Consider the following 23,050-nt stretch of genomic DNA (forward strand, 5'->3'; position numbering starts at 1 on the left):
TTTAACGTCTTTTGGTATGACGCGGCCGGGGATCGAACTCCGGACCCTCCGCTCTACCACTAGACCACGGAGGCGGTCTTACTAGCGAGTATATATGGTCTCAATATATCATTGAGTGTGATAGCGCTCAGTGAGCTGTCATCCTAACAGTAATATCAGCAGATAACATGGCCCCTATGTTATCTGAATACCTTTGATCCCAGCATGCACATTGTAGTTTAAAAGGACACGCCGCTTGACGAATATGTCTATTGTGCTTCTACTGTCAGTGTTGTGTAGCGTCTTCCTACCTGTGTGTAATTCAGCCGAACTATGTCAAAAGATTACGTCCTGCTCATGTCGGGATTCAAAAGGATTGATCGACCTCACACCCCTTGCAAAGACCGACGGTACGGCCGCGTGAGTACTGAGGCTTTATTATCCCATTCTGAAATATTACAGCTCATGTGGAATCTCATAAACTCCAGCAGAAAACGATTTATTGTCAATGTGGTTCAAAGTCAGCGTCTAAATGAATATTCATATAAAACAAGGGATAAAGGGTTTCACGCTCAGAACGGCGTTAGTGCCACGATGCACATTATATTGTACCGTAAAGTGAATGGGTTTGTGTGCGACAATCTGATTGGTTGAAAACATTGTTAAATGGCACATGAAAGCCTACTCTCCTACCTAGAGTTCCTTGCAGTCGGCAGCCAGCATAGTGATGATTCGGCACATCTGTCACAGTCCATTCAAGATATTGCACATGCTTTTCATCCGCTTCATGTTTGACAAGTCTACACATTTTGATAAACAAATGTCAAAGAATGGTTACGGTTCATAAAGAAAGTATCCTAATACGTGAAAATCTACTTCCATTTGTTATCCTTTGTTTACATTTGTTGTCCTGCTCCACGTGCTGTCATCGAAGCCCCACGGAGAGCTGGCAATACGGTCACTGTGATACAGTGAGTGAGTGAGTATGGTTTTACGCCGCTTTTAGCAATATTCCAGCAATATCACGGCGGGGGACACCAGAAATGGGCTTCACACATTCTACCCATGTCGGGAATCGAACCCGGGTCTTCGGCGTGACGAGCGAACACTTTAACCACTAGGCTACCCGACCGCCCCACACTTTGATACAGACATATATTGTCATGCACCTCACTGTCGCCGTTGTAGTAGCATATCTATATAATTATGAAAACAATATGTTAAGCGCAGCGAAAGGCTTGCATTTGGCCAGTCTATTCTGTTTTCTGATTAAACGCTTGTTTACAAACGAGAGAAAAGTCCGGTCACGTGATGTGTAAAATACCTGTGGCAGTGGTGTTATGCTAAGTCACCACTGCGCCGGAGTGTGATGAAAGTCGGAAATCTTCTGGGCCTTCCTGGTATGTTTTTCTTAGTAGATCTAAGTGTTGTTGTTTTTTCGATAAAAAAACTTCGCGAAATTATTAGTGCATTCATTATTTAACGCCTAAACTGTATTTATGAGAATAATTTCGATTTATTTGTTTTGTTCTTTGCACACGCAAACAAGAAAGGTTCAGTTGTCACAGACGAATATGACGTCACTCAGGTTATCGTGACGTCATAACATTCACAGCTGTTTTTTGAAAATTACTGATAGTTTTGAAACTTTTAAATGTCAATAAACGTTTTCAGATTAGCGGGTGTTATTAAATATTTGAAATCTTTAGCATTTGAAACCTCCATCTAATGCCTTACAAATTAAATCTCCTGGTATAAAATACCCCAAAACAGCCGCAAATCTGAAACACTATAATGTTTATTATCATTTTAAAAAATTCAAACTTATCAGTAATTTTCGGTAGCACTCCATTTCAACATACACGACACGTTCTACATATTGACGACGCGTTGGCCACGTTCCCAGTATCTCGACAAGGGTCATGACAGACGACGCGTACCCTACCTCTTCATAACAGGGGGTGGTAGGATGGCCTAGTGGTTAAAGCGTTCGCTCGTCACGCCAAAGACCCGGGTTCGATTCCCGACATGGGTTCAATGTGTTAAGCCCATTTCTAGTGTCCCCCGTCTTGGTATTGCTGGGATATTGCTAAAAGCGGCGTAAAACCATATTCACTCAATCTTCAAAACAGCTATGTATTCAGTGTTGATAATAAGGAAATGGTTAAATTCGTGTTTCAATATTTTTACTCGTGCCTTTAAGTTGACAAAAAGGCGCTTCGTACAAGCAAGTATAACACACAAAAGAATGCAATACAAAGTATATCGCTTCACATCGCTTCACACCAATGGCACGTTGATTCCGAGAAGGACCAGGCCCCCTGTATCATGATCACATCCTTGCCTGACGGGCTGACTGCATTGGGTAAGTCGTTTGTATGATGGCCGACAACGGTCACCAGTGTATGGCCCCATCAAACTATGCTACATTGATACACTACGCTGCGATAGGAGGATACGTATCTATCGATCGATCGCATCACATTATCGCTCGGACGTATCAAACACAATATGGCAATATTGGCAGTAATCAATGTCTCCTCTCCAACTACAAATTTGATTATATGAAAGTTTCGCTGTGACTAATGCATGTATTGTAATTCGTAAAGAACTCTAATTGATCAGGTGCAACTTGTGGGGCAGTATGAGCTTACCTGTTCACGAACGAGTCTTGATATACTTGATATCAAAAGACACGAGGGTAGGATTTATTTATCATCCAACATCATTCTTCCAACTATTTCAGTTTGTAGACAGTAATAAGCAGCGTCTAAGTGTAAAAAGTACTGCTTAATGCTTCAGTAGCAGGGCCATTAGTGATGTCATTTGATTGTGACGTCAACTCAGTCAGCGAGACTGACCACCACAGCGATCCCGTTGGAGGCCTCTTACGGCAAGCATGGGTTGCTGAAGACCAATTCTATCCCGAATCTTCACGGTAGCTATGAGTTTCAAGTTGTGCCATTCGAGACTCAATACAAAGATTCGGTTTGCGAATGGGTCAAGGGTATTTATCAGAATAGAAGTGAAATTATACCCTGGATAAACGAGGATGTTACCCACGAGAGTTCCCGTCTGTGCATATGGCGCTCGTCTTGATGTGACAGAGAATTGAGAATGGATACCTTCAGGCGCTAAAGTTTTGATGCCTGTTTCAGATTCACTGACCTGTTGGACCCCAAGGGGTACTTCAAGTATTCCTGGAATCCGTGTAATCCATTCACCGAGGGCACCTGCATCGGAGTCGCGGTAAAGTACTGATTTTCACAACCCGCAGGGATGATGGGGTAGCATAGTGGTTACAGTCTTCGATCTGAACGTCTGAGGCCCGGGTTTGATTCTCTATATGTGTACAATGTGTGAAGCCCGTTTCTAGTGTCCCATGGCATGAAGTCGCAGTATAAAACCACGCTAACCTGCTGTATATATTCTGCACACATGCTTATAACGAACTTCGGTTATAACGAACTAAAATTAGTGATCCCTTTCGGTTCGTTCTAACCGTAGTTTATTGTATTTATATGCATGCTACATGATGGCGTTAGAACACAGCGTAGTCGTTTTGATATACACAGTTATGCAGAAATAACACGGAAACACTTAAGTCTCTGAAGTTCCGTTTATTAATGATATCTCATTCCCACCTTGGTGACATCCTTTTAACCTGAGACGGCGGGGTAGCCTTGTGGTTAAAGCGCTGGCTCGTCGCGAAGGTTCGGACTCGATACGCTAATTGGTTCAACGTGTGAATTGCTACGATATTGCTAAAAGTTAAAAGCGGCGTAAATACAATTCACTTACTCACGCCATTACACCGAACCAATTACATTTCAGGCTTCCCGGTTAGCAACAGTCATATTGAACTAGAATGTTAAATAGGATCCAATGTCCGTGATGATGAGAGTGTTCAAATGACGAATTGACTCTCTTCTGTTATCAGGGCTGTCAGCAAGACACGAATACTGGAGACTTCGCCAGTGTGGGCAAGCAGGACAAAGCACAGTTTATAAATGACGTGACAGATGGGCTACAGATACAGTACACAGATGGAGCGAAGTAAGTTAAGTAAATGATATGCAGTACAGTGCACAGACGGAGCGAGGTGGGTTAAATAATTGATATACAGTGCAGTACACAGACGGAGCGAGGTGAGTCAAATAATTGATATACAGTACAGCACAGTACACAGAGGGAGCGAGGTGAGTCAAATAATTGATATACAGTATAGTACATAGATGGAGCGAGGTGAGACAAATAATTGATATACAGCACAGTACACAGACGGAGCGAGGTGAGTCAAATAATTGATATACAATACAGTACACAGAGGGAGCGAGGTGAGTCAAATAATTGATATACAGTACAGCACAGTACACAGAGGGAGCGAGGTGAGTCAAATAATTGATATACAGTATAGTACATAGATGGAGCGAGGTGAGACAAATAATTGATATACAGCACAGTACAGTGAACGGACGGAGCGAGGTGAGTCAAATAATTGATATACAATACAGTACACAGATGGAGCGAGGTGAGTCACATAATTGATATACAGTACAGTACACGGACGGAGCGAGGTGAGTCAAATAATTGATATACAGCACAGTGCACAGACGGAGCGAGGTGAGTCAAATAATTGATATACAATACAGTACACAGACGGAGCGAGGTGAGTCAAATAACTGATATACAGTACAGTACACAGATGGAGCGAGGTGAGACAAATAATTGATATACAATACAGTACACAGATGGAGCGAGGTGAGTCAAATAATTGATATACAGTACAGTACACAGATGGAGCGAGGTCAGTCAAATAATTGATATACAGTACAGCACACAAACGGAGCGAAGTGAGTCAAATAATTGATATACAGTATAGTACACAGATGGAGCGAGGTGAGTCAAATAATTGATATACAGCACAGTGCACAGATGGAGCGAGGTGAGTCAAATAATTGATATACAGTACAGCACACAAACGGAGCGAAGTGAGTCAAATAATTGATATACAGTATAGTACACAGATGGAGCGAGGTGAGTCAAATAATTGATATACAGTACAGCACACAAACGGAGCGAAGTGAGTCAAATAATTGATATACAGTATAGTACACAGATGGAGCGAGGTGAGTCAAATAATTGATATACAGTACACAGATGGAGCGAGGTGAGTCAAATAATTGATATACAGTACAGTACACAGATGGAGCGAGGTGAGTCACATAATTGATATACAGTACAGTACACAGACGGAGCGAGGTGAGTGAAATAATTGATATACAGCACAGTGCACAGACGGAGCGAGGTGAGTCAAATAATTGATATACAATACAGTACACAGATGGAGCGAGGTGAGTAAAAAAACTGATATACAGTACAGTACACAGATGGAGCGAGGTGAGTCAAATAATTGATATACAGTACAGCACACAAACGGAGCGAAGTGAGTCAAATAATTGATATACAGTATAGTACACAGATGGAGCGAGGTGAGTCAAATAATTGATATACAGTACACAGATGGAGCGAGGTGAGTCAAATAATTGATATACAGTACAGTACACAGATGGAGCGAGGTGAGTCACATAATTGATATACAGTACAGTACACAGACGGAGCGAGGTGAGTGAAATAATTGATATACAGCACAGTGCACAGACGGAGCGAGGTGAGTCAAATAATTGATATACAATACAGTACACAGATGGAGCGAGGTGAGTAAAAAAACTGATATACAGTACAGTACACAGATGGAGCGAGGTGAGTCAAATAATTGATATGCAGCACAGCACAGCACAGTGCACAGACGGAGCGAGGTGAGTCAAATAATTGATATACAATACAGTACACAGATGGAGCGAGGTGTGTAAAAAAACTGATATACAGTACAGTACACAGATGGAGCGAGATGAGTCAAATAATTGATATACAGTATAGTACACAGATGGAGCGAGGTGAGTCAAATAATTGATATACAATACAGTACACAGATGGAGCGAGGTGAGTCAAATAATTGATATACAATACAGTACACAGATGGAGCGAGGTGAGTAAAAAAGCTGATATACAGTACAGTACACAGATGGAGCGAGGTGAGTCAAATAATTGATATGCAGCACAGCACAGCAGAGTACACAGACGGAGCGAGGTGAGTCAAATAAATGATATGCAGTACAGTACATTACACAGACGGAGCGAGGTGAGTAAAATAATTGATATACAGTACAGCACAGTACACAGAGGGAGCGAGGTGAGTCAAATAATTGATATACAGTATAGTACATAGATGGAGCGAGGTGAGACAAATAATTGATATACAGCACAGTACACAGACGGAGCGAGGTGAGTCAAATAATTGATATACAATACAGTACACAGAGGGAGCGAGGTGAGTCAAATAATTGATATACAGTATAGTACATAGATGGAGCGAGGTGAGACAAATAATTGATATACAGCACAGTACAGTGAACGGACGGAGCGAGGTGAGTCAAATAATTGATATACAATACAGTACACAGATGGAGCGAGGTGAGTCACATAATTGATATACAGTACAGTACACGGACGGAGCGAGGTGAGTCAAATAATTGATATACAGCACAGTGCACAGACGGAGCGAGGTGAGTCAAATAATTGATATACAATACAGTACACAGACGGAGCGAGGTGAGTCAAATAACTGATATACAGTACAGTACACAGATGGAGCGAGGTGAGACAAATAATTGATATACAATACAGTACACAGATGGAGCGAGGTGAGTCAAATAATTGATATACAGTACAGTACACAGATGGAGCGAGGTCAGTCAAATAATTGATATACAGTACAGCACACAAACGGAGCGAAGTGAGTCAAATAATTGATATACAGTATAGTACACAGATGGAGCGAGGTGAGTCAAATAATTGATATACAGCACAGTGCACAGATGGAGCGAGGTGAGTCAAATAATTGATATACAGTACAGCACACAAACGGAGCGAAGTGAGTCAAATAATTGATATACAGTATAGTACACAGATGGAGCGAGGTGAGTCAAATAATTGATATACAGTACAGCACACAAACGGAGCGAAGTGAGTCAAATAATTGATATACAGTATAGTACACAGATGGAGCGAGGTGAGTCAAATAATTGATATACAGTACACAGATGGAGCGAGGTGAGTCAAATAATTGATATACAGTACAGTACACAGATGGAGCGAGGTGAGTCACATAATTGATATACAGTACAGTACACAGACGGAGCGAGGTGAGTGAAATAATTGATATACAGCACAGTGCACAGACGGAGCGAGGTGAGTCAAATAATTGATATACAATACAGTACACAGATGGAGCGAGGTGAGTAAAAAAACTGATATACAGTACAGTACACAGATGGAGCGAGGTGAGTCAAATAATTGATATGCAGCACAGCACAGCACAGTGCACAGACGGAGCGAGGTGAGTCAAATAATTGATATACAATACAGTACACAGATGGAGCGAGGTGTGTAAAAAAACTGATATACAGTACAGTACACAGATGGAGCGAGATGAGTCAAATAATTGATATACAGTATAGTACACAGATGGAGCGAGGTGAGTCAAATAATTGATATACAATACAGTACACAGATGGAGCGAGGTGAGTCAAATAATTGATATACAATACAGTACACAGATGGAGCGAGGTGAGTAAAAAAGCTGATATACAGTACAGTACACAGATGGAGCGAGGTGAGTCAAATAATTGATATGCAGCACAGCACAGCAGAGTACACAGACGGAGCGAGGTGAGTCAAATAAATGATATGCAGTACAGTACATTACACAGACGGAGCGAGGTGAGTAAAATAATTGATATGCAGTACAGTAGAGTACACAGACGGAGCGAGGTGAGTCAAATAATTGATATGCAGTACAGTAGAGTACACAGACGGAGCGAGGTGAGTCAAATCAATGACATAACGGAGGGCAGATACAGGACAGGTGAGTCAGTAGTATGGTTAAAGCATTTGCTCGTGACGCCGAAGTTCCGGGTTCGATTCTCCATATGTGTACACTGTTTGCAGCTCATTTCTGATGTACCCCGTGGTGATATCACTGGGATATTGTTAAAAGCGGAGTGAAACTCTTCGCAGTCACTGACTTACTCACCCATTCATTCAACTAAACCATCCGTCCAATGCTCACTCACTCACTCACTCACTCACTCACTCACTCACTCACTCCCACCCGACCCACTCACTCACTCACACATACACACCTGACCGCCTCCGTGGTCTAGTGGTAGAGCGTCCGCCCGGAGAGCGGAAGGTCCGGGGTTCGATCCCTGACCGCGTCATACCAAAAGACGTTCAAAGATGGTACTTGTTGTTACCCTGTCTGGCGCTCGGCATTTAGGAGCTAAAACAAGGACTGGTCGGCTCGGAGTCAGTATACTGTGTCTGAGTGGGGTATTCATGTTAAACTGAGGCATGGTATCTCAGTGAGCTAGCACTATAAATCGGCATCAGTCCGGACTAGTACAAGCAGCCACACAAACACACACACGTACATGCAAGTCGCTATATACGTGCAATAATCTTGGACGCGACGTTAAACCCCATTTCACCTCACCTCGCCACCACACCACACACCTGATCTGACCAACTCTCTCACTCACTCACTCATATTAGGAAGGTCCCATGGAAGGAGAAATCGAACACGGTGTTGTTGTGTGTTCGACTGACGTTCCTGCTATCATATCATCCGCCGCCCCTTACTTGTGATGTTTAATTTCAATTTACAGAACGCTCTACGTGACGTTGAAGTGTGATAAAAAAGTGACCGGTAAACTTGACGTGACGGGGGAAAAACCGGCCAGGAGCCAGCAATATGTATGTAAACTATCATGTAGAGAGCTTATAACATATTACAGTGACGTGTGTATGCATGTGATGGTGTATGCATGAATGCACACATAACAGTGTAATTGTTCAATTTGTCTGTGGCAGTTTGTTGTAACTCACCTGTAGTGAAATGATTTAAGGGCTGGTAAAATGTCTAGTGGTACAGATTGTTACAGGAAGTATTACCTTCCTTTGAATTCGACAAACACGACAGTCGTGGTCGGTCGAGGAGTTTCGGGATGAGACAGTTTCTAGAAGGCTGATGCCTTTTACGACCTGATCCGACTTCCCAAAGGCTGTTTCAGGGCAGTCGACCGTGACAAAATTCAGAATATTCATGAGAGCACTTACACTAATTCTAGGACCGGTTCCTTTTTGCTGCTGACACTAATTTGACCCATGTTATGGTCTTGTTTGATACCTCAACCTGTGTGTTTCATACTTATGAGTTATTTATTGATCTACATAGTCAATATATTTCATAATTTATTTCTGTACCTCTGCGTTTAATTTGCAAATAACCTCGAAACACACAGTGTCATGGACTGCGTGTCTGTTTCAGTACTTAACGCTTCACAGTAAACACGCCTGTCCAGGGAGCGGAGGGGGAGAGGGGTCGGGTCCTGTTTCAATAGGAACCGTCGTCGTTATTGCGTAAGTTGACAACTTAATTTACCTTTAATTAAACCCAGAATGCATCCACCACGGCACCATTCAGAGTTGCGGCCCTTTGTCGTGCCAGGATCCTTGGTCTCTGTATCTTACACGTGATCTTGAGTTTCACAAATGTAGTAAAATGTCTACGATCTGTGTAATTAAGGGATTTTCTTATTTTATCTTTATCTGACACGTAGTTAAAATATATAATATTATACTTTTAATGGAGAGATTAAAACCAGCTCAGTCACGATCTGAAGTGGGGACACGCGTGGCCCAGTCGTCTAATCGATTCGCTGTGCAGAGTTGCGTCCCTTGGGCATGCAAGAAACCTCTGATTGTGGGTTCGAATCCCGGTTCGCCCCGATTATGTTTCTAGGTTTGTCAGCACCATACCCGTGCTCGTGGGTTTCACCGAAGTTGTAAACGTCTGAGACCTGCATCACTTCGGGCTTTCCTCCCACATTAAGCTGACACGCCGTGAAATAACTGGAATAATGTTAAAAGCGGCGTTAAACCCAATTCACTCACTCACTCACTCGCGATCTGAAGTTCAACGATGTTTTGGTCATCCGACATATAGTGTGGATATGTAGGTACATTTCACATTTCAATCACTCGTTGACCATGTTTATATCATCCGACCACATAATGAGAATATTAAGTTTTTGAAAATTCACTCACTTATGACATAACATCCCTGTCCTGATGTAGAATTGTCCTGAAACTATTGCAATGTAAAATGGTACTGAAGAGACATGGAATACTAACGACAAATGCACGATGTTTATTCGACAGAATTTCAGGTTGTGTGATCCTGTACATCGTCGGAGGGGTAATCTTCCAGAAGTTTGTACGGAAGGCATCGGGAGCTGAACTACTTCCTAACTACAGCTTCTGGTACTCCGTGTTCGGAGCCATACATGTAGGTGTCACGTGACTGATTGTTGTGACAACGTGTGTGTGTGATTCTTCGTGACACATCACGTGTGTGTGTGATGTAGATGACACGCCACGTGTGTATAATTTTTGGTGACACATCACTTGTGTGTGTGTCATGTAGGTGATACGTATGTGTGTGTGTATGTGTGTGTATGTCATGAAGGTGACACGTCACGTGTGTGTGTCATGTATACTGAACCAAATTAAAAACTTCACAATCCTAAAATTTTAACATTTTGACCAGTTATCATTGTGGGCCCTTATTGTGTATTTAAACAGTAATGGGCACGTATTGTCTTCAGATAACACCCGTTTTTGTGCAGGTGAATCGATCAAAATCATGTGCACAGCACTATATTGGCAAAAGTGGTTTTTCACGTGCAACTGGTCACGTGGCCATAATACCGCACGTGTTTTCAGCCATACTTCATAGCAGTCATTTACAAAAAAAGAAAAACACAAGAAAACAAAAGTCTTTACGGCCATTTGTCATGCCACGCCTTTCAAATGTGCAACGTGAACGTGCCATCGGCATGTTGCAGACGGGAACGTCCGTAGCTGAAGTCGCAAGGACGATATGGGTTGAAGTCGACGGACTGTTTATGATTTACAGACGCGTCTACAGCAAACGGGTAGCACCGCTGATCGCCCTCGGCCAGGTCGACAACGTGAGACGTCACATGCAGAGGATCGTCAGATTGTCTTACGTCACCTCCGTAACCGATTTTTGACGGCTACATCAACCAGAAATGAACTGTTTATGGGTAGACTGAGTTCGCAAACTGTTCGAAACCGTCTGAGAACTGCTCACCTTAAAGCACGACGGCCATACTGCGGGCCGAATCTGACTCAATTACACACACGTCAACGTCTGGACTCAAGTCGTCTTCAATGATGAATCCCGATTTAATCTTCGATTTGCTGATGGTAGGGCGAGGGTGTGGAGGCGCCGTCATGAACTTATGCCCAGTGTTGTGTACAGGAAGTTGACAGATTTCGAGGCGGAAGTGTCATGGTGTTGGGTGCTTTCTGCGGCAATGCACGTTCCAGGCTTCTTGTCATCCGTGGCAACCTCAACGCTGCTGCTTACCGCGACCAGGTACTGGCACCAGAACTTCTGCCTTTTATGGCAGCACATGGACCCGGTTTGATCTTCCAACACGACAATGCCAGACCCCACACAGCAATTTTGACAAGGAATTTCCTTCAGAATGCGGGAGTCAACGTCATAGACTGGCCGTCAAGGTCTCCCGACCTCAATCCCATCGAACACGTCTGGGATGCTCTTGGCAGAAGTCTGCGCACTCTCCAGAACCAACCACAGAATTTGAAAGATCTTGGCACCATTTTGCAGCAACAATGGCGTCGTCTTCCCAATCATGTGTTCACAAGCATCACAAGGTCTATGCGGAGGCGTTGTGTGGCAGTTGTCAACGCACATGGTGGCCATACACGCTACTGATCTTGTGTGCCATCAGATTCTTGTGCTTGGGACTTTTGATTTAAACTATTGATGTTATTACCGAATACCGTAGGTGCTTGGAACAAATTATGGTTACCACCGTTAATAAAATCCTTCTTTGGACATTAATGATTAAAAATTACCTTCTCTTATACATTTGTCCGTTGTATATCATATATGGGATTACTTTTAAAAATGTGAAGTTTTTAATTTGACTTAGTATTGTTGACACGGGTGTGTGTGGGTGATGAAGGTGGCACGTCACGTGAGTGTACAAATAGAAAGTAGATGTGCCTACCTTCACAGACATATGCAGGATGAATAGAGGCTGTAGAACTTCCAATTTTAGAGTGATTAATAATGCCTTTAGCATCCAGCTACTTAGCTATCCAGTCGTTCAATTAACCTATTCCAATTCAAACCGACATTGCAGCAGTCCCAGTTTCCCGACAATCGTCGATCTAAACTAATCCCTAAAATCTAAAATGGTACTCGTATCAACACTTAGAAATATCTATATATCGATCGCATTGCTATGAGTCAACACTAATGCACGCTCAGAGACAGCTCGACAATGGCGATTCAGTCAATTATTGATGCAGCGTTTTACAATTACAATAACGAATATCAAGACATCGATTAAAACGCATTTGATCTGATTAAAGAACTTACGTTAATGGTCTGTATGCTAGAGGGTTCCACGCAACAACATATATGCAAACTACATATATTCAAGGGCTAACGTATTGCTGTCATGTTCGTATTCACAATTTTGTGATTTGTTGATAATCTAACCAAAAAATCTCGAAATCGTCAAAGAGCGAGGCATGAGAAAGGCTCTGGAAACATATTTCACGCGCTAGATATACAGTAAGGACAATAAAATTTGAGGGGGAACTTTCGTTTCTTTTTCAATAACAGACACGAAGCTTCCATACCGCTACCAGACACATTTGTAGTGGGTTCAAATCTCGGATTCGCCTGTTTCTTGATTTGTCAGCACCATGTTCGTTGGTTACACCAAAGCATAAAGTACTTAAGTAAGACTTGCATCGTCTAACTATAAGGCGCATTCTTTCCGCAGAGAACCCTTTGATCGTGGGTTCGAATCCCTGATTCGCCCTCATCCCACATCAGACTGAAACGCCGTGATATAACTTATATAACTGAAATATTGTACGAAGCGGCGCTTAACTAAACTCACTCACTTTCCCTCTTGTTACAGACAGGGTTGCTGTTCGTGTTTCGGTGCGGCAAGGGAAACAAAGTCTACTCTGAAATATGACGGCAATCGGACTGGTCCGTGTCATGATTACTCAGGGAACAGGCGCTTCACACTGACTCCAACCAGCATAATGTTTCCTGGCAATGTAATACCAACAATGATGACGTCACATAATGCTAATAATAATAATAATAATAATGATGATGATTATGATGATGATGATGATTATGATGATGATGATAATCAAAGACAGCCGAGTGTACAGCTAATTAAACAGCACTGGACTGCACCAAAATTCTTCATTGGAAACAGTACTTTTTTTTGTGTCTTCCCGGGGATGGGGTCTCTTAGGTGCATCAGAACCTCATGTGTGAGTTCGAATCCCAGATTCGCCGTGATTATGTTTCTAGGTTTGTAAGCACCTAAGTCGTTAGTGTCTAAGACCTGTATCACATCGAGCTGATAAAACGAAAAAACGGTTTAATATAAAGCGGTGGTAAACCAGCCCATCCACTCACTAATCTGTCGCTGCTGGTGTACAATAAAAAGTACCCCTGAAATCAAAAGTGTATCTTCTAGCCAAACGGTCTTGATTAACAGCTCATGCTATCAACCACTGGCCGGGGTTCAATGTCCTAGAATGAATATTACTGTTCACTCACTCACTCACACACTCACTCACTCACTCACCGCAATGTACACTGGTGTTTAAAGAGCAGGGAAAGCCAAGGTAGGTGTGTGTGTGGATGAACACTGATTTTCTCTCGCATATTTATCTGTAAACACAGTCTGTGGTCGCAAAATGTGGTAACCATGACAACAGGATTGTGAAGTCTTTATTACTGATATTTACAGAGGTGTATCTGCAGACACGTCGTTTCTAATACTCCCACTGATTATCGTTACAACTAGAAACACTTGCACGTGCACATTAACAAAATGGTATCCATGGAAATGTTTAGCTGCACGGGGTCACATGTACGGGGGTTCCGACGACAGTGGAATTGACCGATTAACGGGTTTCCTGATTAATGGATTATGGGTACGTATTTAATGGCTTTTTTTACTTCTATATCAGTCTTATATGATCTTTGGATGATTATGGAAAAACACCATGGGCACTGTGTCATATGAGAAATATTTTCTATGCATTTTGTTTTCGTGTTCGTGTTCGTGTTCGATAACACAAAATGTTGGTGACGGCAATCTTTTCCTTTTAAAAAGCAAACAAAGATTCCTTTATTGTCTAATATAAAACTGACATCTTAGCATTGATCAACCATCACAATGCAGACATAACAAAGGTTGAAATATTTATTAAATCCCTCCCTATCGTATGGCATGCCCATGTATTTAATCAAACTATTATCAAAGTACAGGTGTGATTATTTTAGGTTGGTGGTACATACTTAAATATTCCTTATCAAATAGACTTAGCATATGTTGCTATTTTCATGAGAGATGTTTTGTTGGTTGGTTGGTTTGTTGTTTTACGCCACACTCAGCAATATTCCAGCTATATGACGGCGGTCTGTAAATAATCGAGTCTGGACCAGACAATCCAGTGATTGATGTGTTTTGTTGAAATTTTTTGTTTTCGTTTTTATGATATATGAACGATATACGACCACTAGGAGTCAGTACCTCGTAGTTTTATGTCATCAGCAGATAAAAGTATCAGAATGGCAACTGGGTTTTCTCAGAACCTTAGATTATGCTATTTTCATTTATGATCAATTAAATATAAATTATTGAAATTATTGTTATTATTTACATATTTACATTTGGACCGACGACCCTAATTACTGAATATATCTTGTCTGTTTTATGTCTTATGTATATCTACGCAACAGTATGTGCCCGCTGGGTGTTCCTGAAAAACAGGGTTTTAATATGAATGTTATGTGCGAAAATACGACAACAAATCAAAATGCGCGTAGTTCTTCGGTCAAAGAATCCCTCAAGATTATTTTTATATATTTACATATGCTTTGCATCTAGAATTATACCCAAGATACAGTTAAATGTGTTCAGTCATACTGTATAATACCGCATGTCCCGATGTGCTTTAAATTACATGTTATATATAATAATACATGGGGAAAATATACGTGAATATACGCAACGAGTTGACAATTCTTTTAGCTATGCCCCTTTGCTCTTAGACGGAACCCCGTCGCACAAACGGCCACGATAGGGGCACGAGTCACTATTCGGCTTGTCCCGGAATAACACGAGTTGGTCACAAATGACTCCACCACAGACCTCTGTTCCATGGATTCTTCCTCTTCAGGTGGACCGTCCATTGTCTTCCGTCCAAAGACGCGATGTTCATGCCGATGTTTCTTAAGAGTATCCACAGTAGTTAGAAAACTTCATTTTTAATGCGTGTTCCTAATGAATGAGTATGGTATTACGCCGCTTTTAACAATATTCCAGCAATATCACGGCGGGGCACACCAGAAATGGGCTTCAGACATTATACCCATATCGGGAATCGAACCCGGGTCTTCGGCGTGACGAGCGAACGCTTTAACCACTAGGCTACCCGACCGCCCCGTTGCTAATGAGGATTGATATACACAATGTACTTCTGTTATAAACACACATATTTACAGATCCAGCTGTTTCCGCCAACTGTCGTCTGCTCCAGCTAACGGCCATGGCCTTGTCTTCAATGCAGGCTGTACTTTGACACTTTAGCAGTGGACACCATACTCACAGCTGGAACAAAACACGTTGGAGTAATGAGTAACATGTTCCAGCCCTGACCTCGAGGGTCAAGGTGCAATGCACGTACTCGGGTGTTCATCTGACGTGATCCTCAAGGTCAAGGTTATTAACTAATTTACACACTGGCAGAAGCGGAATAAACTTTCACGTCTTGTCTGTATGAACACCTATTCACGTGTATGAACACCTGAGCATGTGTTACTTCTATTGTAAGACAGGTGATTCACGGATATGATCACCTGTGATAAACAAAAGAGTTGCGTAACAGTAGATATAACACGAGAGGTATGAGCACTACTGAACAAACTACATCGGATCGCGAGCTGTCATCATCACGCACTCTTCAAGGCGTCAGATGTAAACGCATCTCATTCAGCAGCAGTATCTTGCTAGCTACGACCCCTTCTATTGGCAAACCTTCCAGAATATATATATATTTACGTTTTGGCCAAAGCCAAACGGAATGCACGAAATCGATTACTCTAATTAGAATCAGATCTTAGTTCTCGCTGCCGCTAAAACAAAGATCTGAGGACATCCCATTACGGGTCACGCCAGAACGACCTTTCGCGAACTTTGACCGACCACTGACAAACAAGAAGTCGACATCAGCCAATTAGAAAGCAGTTTTCTCGAGCTTTACGGCACTCGTTTCAACTTGGTAACTTCCATTTCAGACTACGCTTGAAAACTATGGTGACACTGTTCTCGATTAAAATTTTGAAAACTGAACAAAAGAACATTCCGGAATGTCTAATATATGGTTGCGATTGTATGGCAGCGCTTCCTACGCACTGTGCAACGCCTCCTCCGTTCAAATGTTTATCCCACGGAAGCGAGAGATAGACGATCATTTTGACGGAATCGGTCGTACGGGCCGTAACTGTCGTTCGGAATACCCCGTGTTAACGTTTTCGAGGTCGCATGATTAGAAAACACATTCCAACTGTCACTTTCATGATCTGGTAAGCGACGCTTTGATCGGTCGGATGAACGGTCTTTCTGACGTGACCCGTAATGGGATGTCCTCAGATCTTTGTTTAGCGTTAGCGAGAACTACGTTCTGATTTTAGTGAGATTAGAAATCGATAGAATTATCGCCGTGAACCAACAGAAAACGTTTTCATTTGTTTCTCAGACCAAATCACGGAAACCATTAATTAATAATTAAAGAGAAATTGTTAACCAAACGAACCCATCAAGATACTTAACTTTCCATTTGGTTTCTTGTTGGTATCCATATTCCGGAAACCAATGTGTTTTTGCTGTGTTATGTGTGATCATATTAAACATAGTGAATGCTATTTATGTTTGTTTGTTGTTTAATGCCGCACTCAGCAATTCCAGCTATTTGATGGCGGTCTGTGAATAATCGAGTCTGGACCAAACAATCCAGTGATTGACATCACGAACATCGAACTACGCAATTGGGATACGATGACATGCATCAACCAAGACAGCGATCCTGACCTCCAAATCCCGTTAGTCGTTAAATGTCAACCGTCCATATATATTATACATTGAGATAAGGGGCAATGTATGATAGTATACATGACTCGGAATAACGTTTTAACTTTCCTTGCGTACTGACTCGCAATAACTTCCGGGTCTTGTGAATGGTACCTGGTGCAGTAGAATTATTATTACCTGCCTTCTCGTAATAGTTACATCCAGGTTTAGGCTTGAGTTGATCACACGTGCCGTCGGTAGGTTCTGTGGAGAGTTGACACGTGGTGACGCTGTCGACCGTGCAGTAGTTGAAGGACAGGCACTTGGGGTACCCCAGACACTCCAGGACACACTCAGCGAGAGTGGACACTGGTACAATCCCAACAATGACTTCATCAAACACGTGTTGTTTCCTGCAGGATGGCGCCCCGGAAAACAGCCCCTGATACAGCGTCGCCGAACACCCCACCATCAGAAGGTAGACAACGTATAGTAACGTCATGATGTTACGTCCCTTAGTTCTAATTGACGTTGTTGTATGAAGGTCTGTGAAGCTGAACTTCACGATTAATTCTAGCAACCAAAACCCGTGACGGGGCTCACCATCTATCGGTCTGTGACTACTCGATAAATCCAACATGACTATTGACCTCCTCCTGGCGTGTTAAGTGCTGCAATATGCAAGTATTGTTCTGCTTTTATGATTTAGTCGATTTATTAATTCGCAACTTGGGGCAATATCCGTCACTGTTTGGAAGTTATTGTCACTTTCTTCAATCGTCACCAGACCAACCAGTAAAATGAGAAACAGATTGTTTCCGTATTGTTGATTGATTTTTGGCTCAACCCTGTTTATTTAGAATGGTTTGATGAATCGATCTATCGATATTGGACATGTGTTCCTCATTAGCTGACGCAATGGGATTGGAGAGTTTTACTTATCAGAGATAGGGATGGGGATAGTGGGCCATACTGTACTAGCAATGGTACTCAGCCACTCGATGCTGATATATTGTGTTATTGGTAATGGATTGATATAACACTGTGGCATTATTGGTGCATAAATAGACATGCATTAGAACTTAACCATGAACACCTAACTAGCTAAAACATACATATATTTATATGTAGAACAATCATTTCATAAATTTATCAATATTCTATCTAACACTAATGAATATACTATAAAATTAGTCATATCATAAAGCGACAACATCCTTTCAATATGCATAAGAAATCGATGCTAAAAGCAGAGTTCTTTGTACGATTCCGACTATGTCAATCACACGTGTCTGTGAATCACTATGGTCTTTACGTCCATGTATTTCGTGGAACAATCTACCCATGAAATTATGAAAGTAAAAAATATTACTGTCTGTATATCTTTAATGTAAGTGCATGTATTTATCAAATATCTAAACATGCGCACTCTGGGGTAGGTGGCCCTGATTCATGAATAGTGTATCGATAAAATATCGATCCGATAGAAAATTGTGGTCGTTTTGATAGACATTTAAATATTCGATGGTGGATTTTGAATTGAATAATTTTAAGTTCGGGTTGAAAAAGAGGAGAAAACCATATTCATTCGTTAACTCGAACCAAATGTTCTCGATGTATCGTTTGATATGATGATATTAAAAGTCCAGGCAAAGTCCGTATCGTCACTATGGTCGAATATCGCTCCGCACTCCGCTTCCCTATATAAATGTATTCCCCAGGATAGTGTACTGATAGGGATGTCAACCCTCAACTCACAACTGAGCATAACAATTATCGTTTTACCGTAAACGGTCTGGTTAAGTCATTCTAGAAATGGTATGGCAAACATTCAGAGGTAATAACTAACTATAACGCGTCCCTACCCAACATGATATGCGATGTAATCCCGTTATATGACCTCATCTCCGAGTTTCACAGGGGTCACGGGTGGCCCAGTCGTCTAAGGCGCCGCGATTCGCTGTGCAGAGTTGCGTCCCTTGGGCACGCCAGAATCCTATGATTGTGGGTTCGAATCCCGGTTCCCCCGATTATGTTTCTAGGTTTGTCAGCACCATATCCGTGCTCGTGGGTTTCACCAAAGTGGTAAACGTCTGAGACCTGTATCACTTCGGGCGTTCCTCCAACATTAAGCTGACACGCCGTGATATAACTGGAATACTATGAAAAGCGGCGTTAAACAAAACTCACTCACTCACTCGAGTTTCACACCTCCTTAATGTCTGGCACTTTCTTTTATGAAACTTGTGTCTGGAGGGTTGAAGCGATATAGAAGGACATGCTATCCGCCACGCGAACACCAGGTGCTATCACTGAATTTCAATGATATATTTGTCGGCAGATAATCGAACCTGATCATTTTCTGTAGGAGACCAAAAACATTTCGATATATCCCATGTTGGTTACATATCATCATTTCATACCTTCAATTAGCACTCCAGCTGGTAACACTTGGCTTTGTTATTTAATCACAACGACTTCAATTCGTGGCTAATTCAGACCATATTTAATCAAAAGTTGACAATTAACGTTGGTCCAATAATGAGCGTTTCGTTTGCTGTTTGTGTTTCGTGTTTGTTTGTTGTTTCACGTCGAACTGAGGAATCCCCTCGGTGTGTTTGTTGTTCGCATGTAACTTGTTGTTTACTGTTTGTAGAAGTGTTAGCTATTAGAATCATAATCATAATAGGCTATTGATATTGCGCATATTTCCTCATCACTCAGGTTAACAACCATAATGTCATCTCATCCTCCCGGATACCACCACCCCCCACCCCTCTTTAAGCGAGTGAGTGAGTTTGGTTTTACTCCGCCTTTAGCAATATTCCCGCACTATCACGGCGGGGGACACCATAAATGGGCTTCACACATTGTCGGGACTCGAACATGGGTCTTCGGCGTAACAAGCGAACGCTTTAATCTCAAGGCTACCCGACCGCCCCCCTCTTTAAGCAACTTGCATACCAGACTGAGTTCATTTATCTTGGCATTCTTTTCAACAACTCTTGAGTCATATCAGTGTACACAGCTGTAGAAGTAATTAGACTGGGATTTCCACATAGAATGCATGGCCATTCGAACTCATAAGCATTGGACTATATATTTAATTGATTTTCAATCTTTACAAGAAAAAGGACGAAAATTATAAAATAATTTCATCATCGAAATATTGGCGTCTGCGAACCAGAAAAAAAACATTTCATGGCATCCAGCGTGCAGGACAGCCGCATCTAGATCTGGAATACCTCTTAACAGGGCTCGGCATCCGGCGTACGACAATGGGGTTGTCAGCCTCATCCATCTCCTTGTAATGGTCGTGTGATCCTTCTGAGAACGTTATCGATCTCATTTATGTGAGTTTCCGGACTCAACCATAACAGTGAAAAAGTGAGAAACAACCCAAAGTATCTACTTGCATAAAGTTTATTTAGCGCTGCATAAGTATTCAGAAGCACAGTGAACATACAAACCAAGGTCAATAAAAAGCGGGGCATTATACATAACAACATAAATAAAGCAACATCAAGTTAACCTAACACATGAATCCAATATATTCCTAATCAGAATATAACTCGTTTGTATTCGTAGAGCGGACTTAATGGAGATATCACCCTATTAGAACGTATGAGATCTTGCATTATTGGTTCACATAGAACGATAATCAGTATGCGTATGAATAATGTATCATGATCGACAGAAGGAAATGAGAAATTAATTTCAAAACAGTATCAGTTGTAGACGGGTCGTGTTCGTTTTGGGACACTATCGGAGTGTATGTTCGTAACGAGATATGTCAGGTGAATCTGAAAAAATAAAATTTATAGTATCCAATATTTGTTTGTTTGTTTGTTTGTTGTTTAACGCCGCACTCAGCAATATTCCAGCTATATGACGACAGTCCGTAAAATAATCGAGTCTGGACCAGACAACCAGTTATTGACATCATGAGCATCGATCTACGCAATGGGGATCGATGACATGCATCAACCAAGTCAGCGAGCCTGACCACCCGATCCCGTTAGTCGCCTTTTACGACAAGCATAGTTGCCTTTTACGGCAAGTATGGGTTGCTGAAGACCTATTCTACCCCGGAATCTTCACGGGTCTCCAATATTTGAAAGGTACCAATACATTGACGGCACTATTAACATGCATAATGTTCTTCATTGCCCGTTAATAAAGTTCAACACGAAACACGAGTAATAATCATGTTACACCTTTTTTACAAACATATTTTGTGGTGATAATGTGTCATATGCTCTTAGACCACGGAGGCGGTCGGGAATTCAAATAACTTACAACGTATGTCATAAATATAAAGAATCAATGCAAGAGAATAACCAGTCTAGATTATCTGCCGATACAGATTACATTTGGCGTAAAGATAAAAATAGTTGTGAAAATTAGATGAATGGATCACTGGAAATCTTTTTTCCGGGTGTATACACATGTATATGCAGGTCCAGTTCTTATCCTCACCGGGCCGGTCGGGTAACCTAGTGGTTAAAGCGTTCGCTCGTCACGCCGAAGACCCGGGTTCGATTCCCGACATGGGTACAGTGTGTGAAGCCCATTTCTGGTGTCCCCCGCCGTTATGTTGCTTGAATATTGCTAAAAGCGGCGTAAAACCTCACTCACTTACTCTTGTCCTCACCTTGCATTATTTGGGTCCAAGGATAGCCCTGAAGGACATTATCCTCAAAGGGCTGCTTGCTTTGAACTCGTAGTCATTGTTGACGACGAAATCACTGGCATACCACACATTCGAGGCCAGTTTGAGACTGCCATCACCCTGCGCCTTGTTCGTGTCATACGCAATACCCGCTCGCTCATACGGGTTATACACACCTGAAATGAGCAAAAATTAAATCAATGGAACGATTATTGTTTGTTTGCTTGTTACTCATTACCGCACTCAACAATGTTCCAGCTATATAACGGCGGTATGTAAATAATCGAGTCTGTACAAGACAGTCCAGTGATTGACCTCAAGAGGAAAGTTAAGGTCACCAAATATATAACCCGTAATTTTGTTAAGTACTTTTGTATAGAATAGGGTGCACGGTTGGCATTAGGCTTCGCAATTCCAACCAAGTAAAGGAATGATGTAATGTAACCGTGATAATATATATCCTTGGAATACGCTTCAAAGCGGCGTTAAACCTCACTCAATCACTCACTCACTCACACACTCACCCACTCACTCACTCACTCACTCACCCACTCACTCACTCACTCACCCACCCACCCACTCACTCACTCACTCACTCACTCACCCACCCACTCACTCACTCACTCACTCGCCACCACGTGGTCGAACCCACCGATTCTGTCTCCAGCTCACTCACTCACTCACTCGCCACCACGTGGTCGAACCCACCGATTCTGTCTCCAGCTCACTCACTCACTCACTCGCCACCACGTGGTCGAACCCACCGATTCTGTCTCCAGCTCACTCACTCACTCACTCACTCGCCACCACGTGGTCGAACCCACCGATTCTGTCTCCAGCCTCCACTTCAATCTGTTCTCCAGCGGGAATGTTGACAACGTGTGGGCGGACAGCCTTCGCGGATATCGAATTCTGGCCAACGAGCGTCAGTCTGTGTAAAAATAAGTATGGTGGTAAGGGGAAGTTAATACGTTATTCCGAGTAGATATATATTCATAATGCGTTATACCAAGTGAAAATGGAAAATAATATTCATTAAGGG

General features: G+C 42.1%; 3 protein-coding genes across 8 annotated transcripts in view; 1 reads left to right on the forward strand and 2 right to left on the reverse strand.

Moving 5' to 3' along the window:
* Positions 1-209: 209 nt before the first annotated feature.
* Positions 210-14,328, forward strand: LOC124131017 (cation-dependent mannose-6-phosphate receptor-like). 2 transcript variants are annotated; one of them, XM_046494080.2, is made up of 7 exons: positions 210-399; positions 3,138-3,228; positions 3,920-4,035; positions 8,769-8,856; positions 9,431-9,522; positions 10,324-10,450; positions 13,155-14,328. In XM_046494080.2, exons 1-7 carry the CDS (start codon positions 245-247, stop codon positions 13,212-13,214), a joined length of 729 nt encoding a protein of 242 aa, XP_046350036.2. In that variant the 5' UTR covers positions 210-244; the 3' UTR covers positions 13,215-14,328. The 2 variants fall into 2 exon arrangements, with proteins under 2 accessions (XP_046350036.2, XP_048245818.1); XM_048389861.1 differs by lacking the exon at positions 3,138-3,228 and having other exon boundaries at positions 264-399.
* An 807-nt stretch (positions 14,329-15,135) lies between these two features.
* LOC124131018 lies at positions 15,136-17,983 on the reverse strand. The gene is made up of 2 exons (XM_046494081.2): positions 17,535-17,983; positions 15,136-15,878 (listed from the first exon to the last, which is right to left on the reverse strand). The coding sequence occupies exons 1-2, from the start codon at positions 17,974-17,976 to the stop codon at positions 15,829-15,831; spliced, it is 492 nt and encodes a 163-aa protein (XP_046350037.2). The 5' UTR covers positions 17,977-17,983; the 3' UTR covers positions 15,136-15,828.
* Positions 17,984-20,743: 2,760 nt separating this feature from the next.
* The window catches only part of LOC124131019, a 48,301-nt gene continuing 45,994 nt past the window's right edge, over positions 20,744-23,050 (reverse strand). For all 5 annotated transcript variants that reach the window (XM_048389892.1, XM_048389890.1, XM_048389885.1 and 2 more), the window contains 3 exons: positions 22,833-22,939; positions 21,991-22,184; positions 20,744-21,139 (listed from right to left, as the gene is read on the reverse strand). In XM_048389892.1, coding sequence (XP_048245849.1) covers positions 21,997-22,184; positions 22,833-22,939 — 295 coding nt within the window. In that variant the 3' untranslated portion in view covers positions 20,744-21,139; positions 21,991-21,996. The remainder of the gene's footprint in view (positions 21,140-21,990; positions 22,185-22,832; positions 22,940-23,050) is intronic.

This window comes from Haliotis rufescens, unplaced genomic scaffold (genome assembly GCF_023055435.1).
Source record: "Haliotis rufescens isolate VD_foot unplaced genomic scaffold, xgHalRufe1.0.p SCAF_10, whole genome shotgun sequence".
In the NCBI taxonomy this organism is placed as follows: Eukaryota; Metazoa; Mollusca; class Gastropoda; order Lepetellida; family Haliotidae; genus Haliotis; species Haliotis rufescens.

Excerpts from the sequence above, each read along its gene's own strand:
- LOC124131018 (XM_046494081.2), bottom strand. The coding sequence starts at position 17,976 with ATGTTGGATTTATCGAGTAGTCACAGACCGATAGATGGTGAGCCCCGT. Across the intron at positions 15,879-17,534 it reads TAACTATTACGAGAAGGCAG|CTGTGAGTATGGTGTCCACT; the intron begins GTAATAATAATT and ends GTTTTGTTCCAG.
- LOC124131017 (XM_046494080.2), top strand. The coding sequence starts at position 245 with ATGTCTATTGTGCTTCTACTGTCAGTGTTGTGTAGCGTCTTCCTACCT. Across the intron at positions 8,857-9,430 it reads CGGCCAGGAGCCAGCAATAT|TACTTAACGCTTCACAGTAA; the intron begins GTATGTAAACTA and ends TGTCTGTTTCAG. Across the intron at positions 9,523-10,323 it reads GGAACCGTCGTCGTTATTGC|AATTTCAGGTTGTGTGATCC; the intron begins GTAAGTTGACAA and ends TTTATTCGACAG.